The 14,818-nt window shown below is 37.4% G+C and overlaps 1 protein-coding gene across 1 annotated transcript in view; it reads left to right on the forward strand.

Moving 5' to 3' along the window:
• Positions 1–11,751: 11,751 nt before the first annotated feature.
• Positions 11,752–14,818, forward strand: part of LOC145767359 (rotatin-like) — a 72,710-nt gene continuing 69,643 nt past the window's right edge. The window contains 1 exon segment of the mRNA XM_082579169.1: positions 11,752–11,889. Within this exon segment, the coding sequence (XP_082435295.1) occupies positions 11,838–11,889 (52 nt within the window). The 5' untranslated portion in view covers positions 11,752–11,837.

Below are 14,818 nucleotides of genomic sequence, written 5' to 3' on the forward strand. Positions count from 1 at the left end.
AATTTGTCCATGTCCTTTCCTTGGAAGACCAGTCGCTGACAGATGACAGCAAAAGCATTTAAACTTCTTTATTGGGAAGTGTGATTACAGTATTCCTTTTGTGTGCTCTTCTGTTTTAATGAAGCCCAGCTGTGCGAAAATTGGTTCTTTGTAGTGCGATGTCTAGCACATAAGATTATGGCCTGGGATTACAGACACTTGCCTTTGTTTCGATTGCATGCGTCTGTCTCGCCTTTGCTTCATTTCGCCTTTGAACATTGCAGACAATTATGCAAAGCAAAAAAGTGACATTCTCTTTACGCTAACGGGTACAATTATACGATTAAATGAATGAAGTAGGCAAACTAGAAGCAAATCCTGATGCTTTTATCCGACTTATTCTTTTAAGCGGTATACGCTTAACCGATGTTTTTACTTAACATTTGATTGGATTTGGTTTGGGATTTCAGGTTTTGATTCAAATAAACGATTGATACGTTTAAGCAGTATACTATTAACCGATTTCGTCTGTATAATCATCACGTTCCTATCTTGTAGAAGGGTTTGGATACAATGCATCATTGTTCATCACGAAGAGCACTTCTTAGTCTTACAGCATTTTTATAACAAAAGTAGAACACTCCTAATGCAGTAAGCTACATACTCACCATGGTGAACAGGTGGTACAGAGGTGAACAGGTGGTAGACAAAAACTTTCTAATTACTTTTATGTTCATACTTGTCACTTAAATACTTTTGTAGTAAGTATAAATTCTTTCAACTTTGTCTTGTTTTGAAGTTGTTCTTGAACTCCTTGTGTGTTTGCTTCTTGTTTTTATATGCGGCAAAGCTTCTTTTATTAATGAAGTAAAACCTGGTCAAATGCTGAGTCATTTTCAAACCACTGATATTTTATTAAAAAATTGGAATGCCTTTCTACCACCAGAAAGTGGTCCATCACCAATCACCATGAATATGCTAAAAAGCAACTTCATTCCTTTGTTCAACATCACACAACTGAACTTTCCTTATATTTTTCTGTTCTTTTTTTGATGAATGAACTTTCCACGAAAGGACACAATCATTTAAATACAAAATTATAACTTTCAAAAATGTTTGTAATAGCCCTGGTTAACTGTAACAGCAAAAATTCTGCATCTAAATGGTGATCTAAATTGCTATGAACTACGAATAAAACTAGATAAAAGTTTTCGCTAAGCACCTTGTTATAACGAGGATTTTTAAAAGTACCCCACTTTTGAGACGATGTTTCAGCCTAACACTTACCAGCAAAAAATAAACTTGTTGCTTCAGGATGTTCACAAACAAGTTTAATTAAAAAAGTAATGGCATTTCAAAAAGTTTTTTCTAGTAGACTCACTTTTTAACATATCGATCATGTATTTTTGTTTTTAAAAACACAGCTCCTAAATGTCAAAAAGCTGTTTATGGTAAATATAACACAGTAGTACTTTGTTGGCTATTGTTGCCGCAAAAGTGTTTTAACTTGTAAAAACATCAATGATTTTGTTAGATTTGTTTCAATGTTAATATTATGTTAAGATTAACTTGATTGAGTAGTCTTTGACCCATTGTAGATTTAAAAGCATTTCTAACTCCTTCAATCCTATTTATTTCCAGTAGATTTAGTCTAAGTCTAAATTACCATAGTCCAAGTCTAAATTACCATGTTGTACCGGTATATCGCGATTTCGGGTATTGAACCATTTTCAGTGTCACACAACTCCATAACCAGCACATTAAAATTTACAGCAGTTCAGTTTACAAAAAGGCTAAATAAAAATGACTGTGGCTATCATTCCCATACAAGGGTTGCCAGACATGGAATTCTGCCCAATTTTGAGAAAATACCGTAGCCTACGTTAAATTGCCCACTCCATTTTTTTTTTATAAAGTGTAGCACACTGCAAAAACTTAATCCAAATACAGTCAAGTTACTACAATTTTTCATGCATATTACAAAGTATTTGACTTGCGATAACTTGAAAAGATCCAGTGTCTAAATATACCGTACTTGGAGCAAAACTAAAGTTCTTGATTTTTTGTTATTACAGTGCAGTGTTAAACACTTGTCATGCAGCCACTTAAAAAATGTGGGCATAAAAAGATCTGGGGGCTTGATTTAATTCTTTCAATTCTGATCACTTTCACAAAAGCATGGCTAATAAAACCCACTGAGAGACAAATGTCATTTTGAATAAACCATGCCACAATAGCAACCACAAAAATGACTACAATGATGAATGATGAGTTTTTTCATGATGAAATCAGCACTTGTCAGTAAGGCAATTAGGCATACTTTAAAGCTTGGAAAAACTTAAAAGGTATAGTTTTTGCATAGTCAAAAGAAAACATTCATACTTGTTTGACATATCATTGGGCTATGTTAGCTAAAGCAGTAGACACTAGGCAAGGCACTCTAACAGCTGCAAGGTATTATGGTATCTGTTAAACATACCCAAAGATTTTAAATTGGTGAATGCCTAACCTATTCTGGTATACCTATGCCTGTTGAACTGCCCAGGTACTTTTCAGTTTTAACTATCAACTAAGCAGCTTCAAAAAGAAAACAGACCCATCACCAGTGGTTTGAACTGCTGGACTTGGCTGGGTTGCATTGATCAAAAGTCTCACCAAATAGCCAGTTGAGTATGTGGGAGTGGCAAATAAATCATGTTTAGTTAACTCTAGTTAAAATAACAATAACACATAAACTTTTTATCAATCAACTGCTTTTAACTTTTCTTTAGCAATCGCTATCTTTTCGAGTATCCTGCCACATTTTGCCAGCAACTCAGACTGTTAATGTTTCAAAGAAAAATGTGACAAATCAGGCCAGACACTAGAGGGGGCCATGGGCTAAGCATGAAATATTGATGGGCTTCCCACTTTGTTTATGGGCAGACCATGGGCTGCCCACTTTGTTTATGGGCAGACCATGGGCTGCCCACATTTTTTATGGGCAAACCATGGGCTACCCACATTTTTCATGGGCAGGCCATGGGCTGCCCACATTTTTTATGGGCAGACCATGGGCTACCCACATTTTTCATGGGCAGTCCATGGGCTGCCCACATTTTTTATGGGCAGATCATGGACTGCCCACATTTTTTATGGGCAGACCATGGGCTACCCACACAGTGATTCAAAGGTTTGTGGGCAACCCATACTAATATGATATACACCTCGATCAGAGTTTGTCTAGACTTTAAATTTTTTAGTTGTCTCAAACGACTTTCATTGATCTTTTAAACAAACACAAAATGAAATTGAACAAGTAAAATTACTGGGGGCACCTTGCTATGCATTGCGCAAAGCTCACTGCTTGCAGTTGGAGCACTTTGGCAAGGTTGGCCGTAGTAGGCTACTATTTTTGGTGTTTACATACCACAAATAGGAAAATGTAACATGGAGATATATACTTTCATGGCCATTCCATCGTATAAACGGTGTGCACTGTTGACGCTCTTGGCTTACGCCGATTGAGCACTTTATAGGGGGCACCTTGCTATGCATTGCGCCAAGTTCACTGCTTGCAGTTTGAGCACTTTGGCATCTGTCTGCAGTTATATATACCTGATATACATATGGGCAGCCTGTATTACATTTATGGGTTACATATGGGCAGCCCATATTAGATTTGTGGGTTGAGTGTGAGCAACCCACATGAAACCCATAAATGAATATGGGCAGCCTATATGGGGGCAATGTGATGCCCGCGGACACAATGTGTATGGACCCCATATGGGCAGCTCACATGGGGCCCGTACATCAGCCCATATAGGACCCCATGTGGGGCCCATATGGGCTTGCTGGCTGGGACAGCATTTCCCAGTCTTGCCACATTTTGACCACTAATGTTTGGCGAAATCTATTAGTGTACAACTTAGGCTACAAATCGAATGTTACAACTTTGTAATAAACAAAAGGAAACTTGCAAATGATTTATTGAAAGCTTGCAAATTATGAACCTCAAAAGTGTTCATCTACAGAAAGAAGATTTTTGGTTGAAGACATGTTTTGGCTGCACAGTAGCTGTTTCAAGCAAATGTCTTTACCCGGTTGGTGGTGTTTTTGCTGGAAACAGAACGGGGAACGAGAACTTTCTGTCAAAGTATAGGTAGCCTAAAGACCTTCTTTGGAGGTGTAGTCCCAGGAGAAGCTGAAGTTTTATTCAATTAATCTACTGAGTGTTACCAAAATGAAAGTTACTGCTGGCTACCGAAAGCTGTGCTATAGCATTTGGACTTGGTAGCCTAGTCACGGTCCGTACCAAACGTTAAAATGGTCCTGGTTTGGCGGTTGGATACGTGATGCTAATAAAGCTGTCTCAGCAAGGGAATTTTTCTCTGGATGGGGGCATGCATGGTGCCCTTGGTTTGGTTTTTGAATCTTTATCCTCGGACTGACAAAGCCTTGATAGGTTATTCCTGGTACTTGTTCGCATACTTGTAGAGGCTCTTGACGCAGGGCCGGTTACCGAGATTGGCAGAGTGAAGTTTTCCGATTGTTGATGTGTTGTTGCCGAGAAATTATTCCATTCACTAGGTGCCGCTGAATGGAGAGTAGTCCTGAAATGCGTTGCTCAAGCGCACACCCCGAGAGTCGAACCAGCGCCGCGTGATCTTGAGCCCGACGCGTAACCACTGAGCTATCGGGGCTTTTAAGGTCATGTGAGCCGCTGCACATTTTGCAAGATAGGCTAACAATTTCTGCTATTCGCTTTTAGCCTAATTATAGGGCCTATACAGTAGGCCTACATAAATTATCCTACGTGAAGAAAGATTATTGTCTTGATTTTTCATAGTAGGCTATTCTGTGAAAACTTGAAATATACGCCAAACAAAATATTCCGAAGGAGCTCAAACACGTCGCCTCGCCAAACCCAAACCGTACAATAATAGCCTATCATGGATACGCTAGCCAAGCTGACAACCTTGATTGTGTTCGTAAAGTCAGTCGATCAAGAGCCTCTCCAAGTCTGCGAAAAAACCAACCAACCATAAAGATTCAAAACCAAATCACTACGCAGCCGACTACTGAAGTGAAAACCGGCGAAAACATTGAAATAACTCAAGCGGAACATCTAATCTTCACGTGACCGCGGCAGTTGCAAATGATTGTGAATGACAATACAAATACAGCTAATCGTTTGACATTTTGACATCACTGGCACTGTTCATTGCGGTGTTAATGGTGTCTTCAGTTTGTTTTATTTTTTCTCTTTCTGGCGTGATGATATTGGTTGCCTTGGTTTTAAGGAAAATTTTAGAGCATTAGAATAAGACACTTGGTTGTCCAGTTGCTTACATGTGTATTGAAATTAAGGCTGGGTTGACTTCATTAGTAAAGCAGTTGTATTGTAGGGTATCGTAAACCGGGGTGCCTTTGGCCCAATTCTACTATTATTTTTTATGTTTTTTTGTTATATTCTGATTTCCTATTGACCTAGGGTTTATTTTATATCATTATATTGTAGACAGAGCTCTTGTGTTATATCATAACCCAAATAGAATTCTCAAATTATTACAATTCAATGTTTTTTTTTTTAAACAAAACATGGGCCAAAGTCACCCGTGGTTGGGGTGACTTTGGCTCTTGTCTGCTTTTGCCTTCCCATCCTACTCAAATTTAATTTTGAACATTGTAACAAAGTCAGGAGGCTGTCTTTGGCCCAAACACGTGTTTAAAAAAAGGCAATAATTATACAGCATGTCACAATACATTGACAATTAGGCATACAGATACAGCTATTTTCTCATGGATTTTCAGGTAGGGTGAATACGTGTTTTTAAAGTTATAAATTCTGAATGAATTACTACATAGCCTAACCTGATTACGATTTGATTAGCAGCATGTATATACAATATTGGGAGCTGGTATATTACAAGTCCCCCCCCCCCTTTGGTAACTCATGACAAAGATGACAAAGACAGGACTCGACCAAACATAATGTCGGCAGCAATGGCCGAGTGGTTAGCGCGTTGGGCTCGCAGTCGAGAGCCTGTATGTTCGACTCCAGCCACCCGCACTTGCTGTTGTTTCTCTGGGCAAGAAACTTTACGATAATTGCCTCTACCCAGTGATCGATTTCGAGTAATGGGTAGTACCAAATTTAAGTCATAAATAGAGTAGACAACCGGAAATAGACATTGCCGTCGGCTGCAGCGTGGGTCAGGTGTACGTCGGAAGGCGTACACCGGTGCATAGCGCTCAAGTCCGCTTTCCCGCAATGCAGGATAAAGATAAACAAACAAACAAATATAGGGTGAAACTGCTTTACCTTTGTTTTACTGTTCACACACTTCAATCCACATGTTTTGGTCAATTCCTCTTTGTCATGAGTTAGCAAGGGGGGGGGGGGGGGGACTTGTATACCAACTCCCAATATTGGACACATGGATTGGATAGGTATACACTGTTGTTGTTGAGTTTGTAGGGACATACATACATACATACATACAAAATGTAATTCATTCTCCCATAATATTTGCGTGTCTTTGGAAGCTCACTTGTTTGGAGCAAAAAGTGGTTGATGGATCGTTTTTTACACAATGACCCAACCGCAGCCTTTCACCAGTGATTCTGCTCCATGGGGATTGCTTTTAAAGAAATAGCTTCAGTTTCAAGTTGTTGCTGTGAAATGACTATTCGATATCTTTGCTAGAGTGCATCAGTTGCCCCGATGTTGGAATTTTTGATCGGCCCTTGGTAATTTTGTTCCAAATAATGAAAAAACACAGGATGTGAAATATTTTGTCAATTGGAGTTGGTTGAGGGGGTCAACATCCAAGTCAAAGTTTGATGTTTAAAGCTAGTATTTTGTGACTATCCGTCGGTCACGTTGTGGAGTTTCCCTGCAATCTGGCCCATTGTACGTCACAATGGTTTTTGTCTTTGAACAATCAACAAACTAGTCGTTGTATAATATGCAGTTGAAATAACCGTTGTTTAATAATTTGATTCGTTTGCTGTTTAGTTAGAGTTATGCTTGCTTAATGGTTTGTCGAAGCTAGCTAGATAGAAGATAGATAAAAGCTTGAAGATAGATAACAGCAACGTAAATTAACTTTTATAAGACAGTCTTAACTTTTACATCGATTCAGTTGAGAAAAGTGACCATAGTTGCACAAATTCAACGTTCGACAATGTTGAATCGTTGTAAAAATGATGAATTTGGAATAAAACTACGTTGGTGTGAACTTTAAAGTTTGCTTTGAAATATGTGCATGTCTGAGCTTAGTTAACGACTTTACTAAAACTTAATTTGGTCTATGTAATGCATTCACAGGCCTGGAGCATAGTCAGTAGTCAAGTGCTTCACTGACGTCCAATTCTCTAATTTTAATGACATCACTTCAACATTTCCACCTCTTATAAGTTTTATGTATATATATACACAGTGATTTACGATTTAAACAGCCTGAGAAGCTGCTCTTACACATAACCATAATATGAAAGTTACAGTGTAACTGTGTATTTATTCCACTTTTCTTTCCTTACCTTGCTGTACATACTGTGATAACGGATGCGTTAATTTTCCAAAATTTCAAGTTCACTGTTGAGTTGACCCCTTTAATTAAGTTCAAATTCAATAAAATTTTGGCTATGACGTTTTTTGGTGAATGGGAACAAAACTACTAAGGGCCGAGTTGAATTTCCAATTTTTCAAAAATAAAGGGGCAACTGATGCATTCTAATCTCCGCAATTCACCTCTATGACGAAATCCTAAACATGATTTCACCTTTGCTGTTCTACAATCGCAAACATATTGTTGGAATTTGTTAATTTAAATTACATAATTGCTTGCTTTTTCTTTTGTTTTGAAAGTACTGTATATACTTCCGCACAAAGAAGTTTTTACCCAGATAGTATTATATGAGCTATTGAGCATAATAATAATTCTTATTTCCAAATACAAAAATTCTATTCATCTTAAAAACGCTAGTTTAAAAAATTTGTGTTATAAATTCTGAAATTCGAACTCACAAATAAAATGAATTCCTTGAGACTCATTGCGTTACCTCTGTGCCATCGACGCTTTGTTATGCCTGCAGCGTATCTGCTGTCTTCAGGGGATTAATAAACAATGTTTACAAATTAAATAAAACTGTTAACCCCTGCATTGGGTTATTGTGAAATGTAAACATTTAAATTGTATATACTTCATACTTCATCCAAAAAAATCCAGGTTCCCAACCTTTTTGTCTTGGTGACCCCCTTTAAAAATTTTCGTAGATACCGTGACCCCCACTTATATTCTTTTCTAAATGCAAGAATACTATTAACAAATAATACAACAAAAGGCATCACTAAAAATGTTTAACTTTTGCCGCACTTGCATCCCCGAGAACCAGCTTTACCGTTTTTAACAAGCATGGCTTCACAAGTGTTTCCCCAATAGTGTGAGGTTTCTTTCCCTTGGCAATTTCCAGTGCGACTTCATAGGACGTCTGAATTACAGCCACATTTGCCTGATGGAAGTTTCCAGTAGGGTCAAGCCATTTCTGCTTGAGACCAGCTTCATGGCGTTTAAAGAATGCTGCATCCTTTTTAGCATGTTGAGGGTGTTTGGTTTCTAAATGGCGTTTCAATTTTGATGGTTTCAATGATTCTGCTCTAAGAACAACGTTGCAGAGAACACACTGTGGCTTCTCAACACCATTGGTCAATAAAGAAGTAAAGCCAAGGTTAATGTACGGTACTCTCCAACGTATTTTCGTTTTTTCTCTTTGGAACGATGCTCCCTTTAACTATTTTTTAGCAATCTCGAGTATTGACTGATCTCTGTTGTCTAATATACAAGGCTACTTCGTTAATAGAGTTTCAATTTACACTTTTACAGCGAAGAGTCCTGCACTAGTCCTACACAGTCCTAGACTGTAGGTCCTACAGCAGTGGTCGGCAACATTTTTTAACAAAAGAGTGATTCTGTTACATATTTTGTCAGAAATGACCAGCTGAGAGCCACAAAATGTAATATATAGTCAAGTGGGGTAAAAAAAAATAGTGGGGTTATTGGGGTAAAAAAAAACACTTACCATCTCACATCTAAAATGAGTAGATATAATATTCACTCAACTTTTTTAGTGTCTGTTTAAGTGGTCTCTGGTGATTACTTTGAGGGGTAGAGGAAAAATATTGGATTTGACAAAGAAGAGATATGTTAAATAGAGTAAATATGGCCAGCGAAGGGTGCAAAAAAAGGTTCGGAGTAGTTTATTAAAGGTTTGTGCTAAATTTTAGTGATAGGTAGTATGAATGTTTTAATGTTATATTGTGAGTACTATGTTGTGAGGCTACTAGATGCAACAAAGACTGGTGCCTCTAAATGTTTGTGTAAATTTTTATTGAGGTGTTTTTTTACCCCAATAAAAGTCGTTGATTTGGGGTAAAAAAACAGTGCATTTTATGGAATGTTTTGGCTTTGTATTGGTATTATGTCAACTGCCAAGCAGTATATCACCAAAAAATACAAAAACAAACTTCTGGATGCATCAGTGCCAATGTATGAATGTGTTATGTACAATCAATTGATGTTTATTGGAATTGGGGGTCCGAGGTTAAGGTTAGTGTTGCGGGTTAGTCGATCAATAGTGCAGATTGAGCATACAGAGTGATCCATCAATCGATAGTGCACAACACATACAATCATACATACACAAACTGTTGTTTTATTTCCTGTCTGTTGTTTTTTAGTTGTATGTTTAATCACAAACTGCTGGTTGATTTTTTAGGATTCACAATCTGCAAAATTTAATCGCCCACTCGCATGTTCAAACTAGAGCTGCAGATAAAATTCAGGATGGCGTGCATAAGTACACTAGACACAATTTTTTGTCTTGCTGCTGTTTTTCTTACAGAAATGAGACTTTGCGATTTCACGATGTGTATTTTAATAAAAAGTGCATACAAAAATTGTGGGAAAAATCGTTTACATCATCATCATGACCCATCTGGTCGATTTCGACTATCAGCAAATTCAGCATCTCTCACAGTCCTTGATATATGAGTTACAAAAATGACAAACCTTCTTTCCTCTGGTGGAGACTCATTTACACTACATATGAAATCAATAGCAAAACATATAAAATGTTTTTTTTACCCCATGAAAATTTTTTTTTACCCCAAAGCTGGGTTAAAAAAAAATTCAGGTATTTTGTGCATAATTTTCAAACCAGTTAATGGATTTAAAAAATTGCATTGTAGGATGATAGACATACATGGTCTATTGGTCTGTATATTGTGACCAACTTTAGTGGTCATACTTGATAAGCTAAAAAATCTAGGACAACCTTTCTGAAAAAAATTTTTTTTTACCCGACTTGACTATATGTGTTTCAAGTAGATCAGACCACAGTTTCTTTGCTACCGAACAATTCTTTTTTATGCCGTCATCTCTATCTGTGTACGGCTTTCCTCGCTTACAATCTATTGAGCTGCCACAAAACTAGCAGCATTGGTGTGGCATGTGGTTGTTTTCCATTTATTGAAAGCTTCGTTACTCTGCTCCGATCTTTGCATAAGTTCCAATACTGCCTACTTTATCTAATCTCCAAAAGGAGATAATGTGCAGCAAAATTAATGCTCTACGGCTGGTCTGACAGTGCCTTTTGAAGTGATTTATTTTGGGAATTTTCCTCAAATAGGCTATTAAGCAATGCATGCAGATATGCCAACATCATTTGCATTGAATGCAAAGTTCATGTTTATGTCCAATTGTCCATGCTGAGTAACATCTCTGATTTCGCCTAAAAGTTTTCTATTTTTTATTTGTGCATGGCTACTGATAAACAAGGGTATGCTGTTCACGCCAAAAGCTGTATTAAACTGACCTGATAAAGTCAAAACTTGCATAACAAAAATTGTAAAAAAAAGTAAGGTATATTATTTTCTGACAGAGTAGCCTGTCACTCGGTCAGAGTTGGCTCATTGCTGCATCATCTTGCACAACTAGTAAACAACGTTTTGATGCCGTTTTTTTGTTTCATTATCACAGTCGAACGCATAGGCTATACCAAATCATGTCAAATCTGGAGGAAGCCGCTTCAGAGGAGCTAAAGAGCCGCATGCGGCTCCGGAGCCGCAGGTTGCCGACTACTGTCCTACAGTCACGTTTATTACATCACAGTGGACGCATACTGATGTAATAATGTTGTGCTACAGCTACAAGTAATCCCAATGAAATGGCTAGCGAACCGGTATGTACCTCATCCTACTTATATTCACTTTTGTTGTTGCATGAGCAACAGCTTTGCGACCCCCTATAAAATGCTCTGCGACCCCCTTGGGGGTCGCAACCACCAGGTTGGGAACACACTGACCTAGAGCATACAGATCATATAACACACAGCATAACACTAAAAAAATCAAATGAAACAATAAAACGAACAACACCTGGGGCTGGAGACACCATATAAGATATCATATTATCATAATATTGTAACCATGAGTAGAGGGTATACAAAACATCATACATAGTGATTAATGAGCTGCATACGGTACAAGTTACAAGATGTAGTGAATATCAACTTTAGTGGTGGCGGCCAGAAATTGCAAAATATGACTATCCAAGTGGGTTAAATTTAACTTCTCTATTTCTCCAATGGTGATCCAGTCTTGCTTCGAAACTGTTCAAACTAGGTGTTGTGACTGTTTTCTCAGGTGGCTTATTCCATTCATTAACAATCCAATTTGAAAAAAAATCTTAACTTTGTTGTTTTGAAGGTGCTGATATTTAATTTAAGTTTGTGACCTTGAGTGTTGTAGACACCTTTATGTAAAGAAAAAAGTTCTTTTTGATTAACATTAATTATTATTATATATAAAAAGTGGAATGGATTCTCTTACAGAAACACAAGGAATTGACCTTTTGTTTAAGAAATTGGGTAAGTATAGGGCCTAGCTCATGTTAATACTACTGATAGCCATGACAATCTGTTAGCTCAGTGGTTATACATCCGACCCAAGATCAAGTGGTGCTGGTTCGGTTCTCATGGAGTCATGGTGTATGTTTGAGCAACACATTTTAAGCAGTACCTAGTGGATGGAATAGCTTACAAACATCAACAACATTTCAACCACAATCGGAAACTTTATGCTGGCGATCGTGGTAACCAGCCCTAACGTAACCAGCCCTGCGTCAAAAGCCTCTAGAAGTAGGCTCTACAAAACTACCAAGAATAACCTACCAAAGGCATTGTCATTGCAAAATAAAACTAAATTGTATTTAGAGTAGTTTTTCAAGAAATTTTTCTATTCATGGAAGTTTTGTTTGGTTTCAGTTATACTTATATCGACTAATGTAATTATCAGTCAAGAGTAAATCTTAAACATTTAAATTAAGGTCATTTGTTTTAAAGTTTCAGTGCCTTTTGTGATGTGACATAAGAGCTTTGGTCAGGGTTGCCAACCTGTCTTCACCAAAAAAAGTCAGACCTAGTCACAAAAAATGCCAAAAAAAGCCAATTAATAGCTTATTCATTTTAATCATACTCATGTAAAAAATGCACAACCAAATATAGTGTCCCACCCATAGGCGCCGACTTTTTAAAAAACCTTGGGGGGGCGAGAAGGTGATGACGTCATAACCATGACGCTATTTTACTCAATTAAAATAGTCTTTGATTAAGCTTAGCATCTTGTTTATATTGACACCTAGGTCGCAAACCGAATTTATTACAACCGCTGCTTGAAACGATTAGTTTTACGCATGCAGTAGCCCGTTTAGTGGTAAAAATTTTGATATTAACTCATAATTGGAACAGTTGGAAAACAAGCTGATTCATTTCCTTTTCATGCGAGTGAATAACAACGATCAAGACAGTGAAGTTATATATTAAGAAATAAAACGCAAACAAATCATGATCTCAAGCAGAGTGGAAACCCGCTATGAGTTTTATTGTTTTGTTTTGCTAATTACTTACCTTCAAAGCGTTAACAACGGCGAAGTGTTTTCCCTTATGTTTTTATCGAAAGTCTTTATCCCGTATATACTCGAGTAGGCCTATAGGTCGAGATGTTCGCAAGTGATTTTCACCTCAAAAAGACAGGTTCAACTTATACATGGGACAAGCTCGGCAGTTTTCAAAATGAACACATTTTTGCTGTGGCAAAGTCATTGCCAACGTAGATTACGGAGTGTGTAATGGCGTCGGTGGAACTAAAAGTTTTAAATACGATTATATACGATTATTTGCAGTGATTTAAACTTAATTTTCAAATTTAATGATTTCTATCAAATTTAAACTTTATGCACTTGTTGAGTAATACACAAAGCTCACGAGACAAAACAGCGGAAAGAGCTATTTTAAGGGATCAATTTTTTATTTTTGCGTGTAGGATATACATAATCGTTCTAATTACGTTAATCGTTATATTTTTTATCGTTATATTTAATCGGTATATATAATCGTTTATCGTTAATCGTTCTAATTACGTTTTACTACGTAACATTCCATGATCGTGGAAGTCGATGTTAAACCTTAGCGGCCGCATAAAACAATGATGTCAGGATAGTTAGGTGATAATAGCGGTAGGAAACGATTGTTAATGCAAGCAATATCTGCGACCAAGGCCATTAAACAGCTTTTCTTTTATCGGTTTTCGATTTAATTCTCACACATCGTGAAAAAAACAATGCGTTCTGTTGAATCATAATTGGTTTCACAACCCGAAGACCTCGTTAAAAATAGCGTGTCTAATTTAGTTGGTTTACTTAATATTGCAGTGAATAGTTATGTGACTATTCCAGCAGCGTTTAAGTTACTCTACCATCTACTTTGAAATTTCCATACCGTATGAGAAAGCCATGCGATCAGCTGCTGTTTTGCGGGCAAGAGCAACGTAGGCTATATTTCGCTTTCGGCATTCTTTATGTCCGTTTAAATGATCTAAATCTCTTTCGTGAAGTGTTTTATCTTTGAAACACCACTTGTAATAACCATTTTTGTTGCCCCTAAACCATAAATTTACGAAGGGCGCCTCCCCCCGGCCCCCCGGAAGTCGGCGTGTATGGTCCCACCAAACTTTGACTTCAGTGACAACACAGAAACATAGTGAATGAAAAGACAAGCATCTGGAAAGTTTTCTACTTTCAGCTGGAAAACAACATTCTGTCAGACACTAAACCAAATATAAGGTAGAAATTAGTGTTTATCAGAGTCATCGGTAAAATACAATTGCAAATCAGATGCAACCTATTCCATCCCCTCTAAAGATCGAAAGAAAATTAGAACAAAGCTGAAGTCGCTCATCGGAGTTTTCGCAAACATTTAAAAATTTTCCACTTGAATTAATCATTGAATTTGATAGTGGGGAATAAAAATTACCAGAATGAAAGAAACCAATTCGCTTATTCGCAAAACCAACAAAAGTAATCAAAAAACAAACAAAATCAAAAAAACAGAGTCTTTTGTAATAATGTCACATTTGTGATCTTCTACCACCTATCTTCATTTGAAATTCGAATAGCATCATCACTGTCACTCTCATTTGCTTCACTTTGAGTTGTTTCACATACAGCCTGGTAAAAATCCATTACTGGAGTATTTCCATTCTGCCCCATTGCCTGCAAAAGAACATCTCGCTTTTTCACCGCTTTGACGTTGTTTGTTGGAGGAAGTTCTTCCACTCAACCTCATTTCTTTTTTGGGGGTTTTCAAAGTTGACCACCACAAATTCATCACCACAATCCAAATCCATTTTAAACAAAGCAAAATCACAGCTATAAAGCTCAAGTAGGCTGCTAAGCACCGTTGGTAACTGCAACAGTAGGCTGCAAGCCTACAACACTGCTTATCAGTGTTGCCAGATAGT

Source organism: Aplidium turbinatum, chromosome 3, assembly GCF_918807975.1.
Source record: "Aplidium turbinatum chromosome 3, kaAplTurb1.1, whole genome shotgun sequence".
NCBI lineage: Eukaryota > Metazoa > Chordata > Ascidiacea > Aplousobranchia > Polyclinidae > Aplidium > Aplidium turbinatum.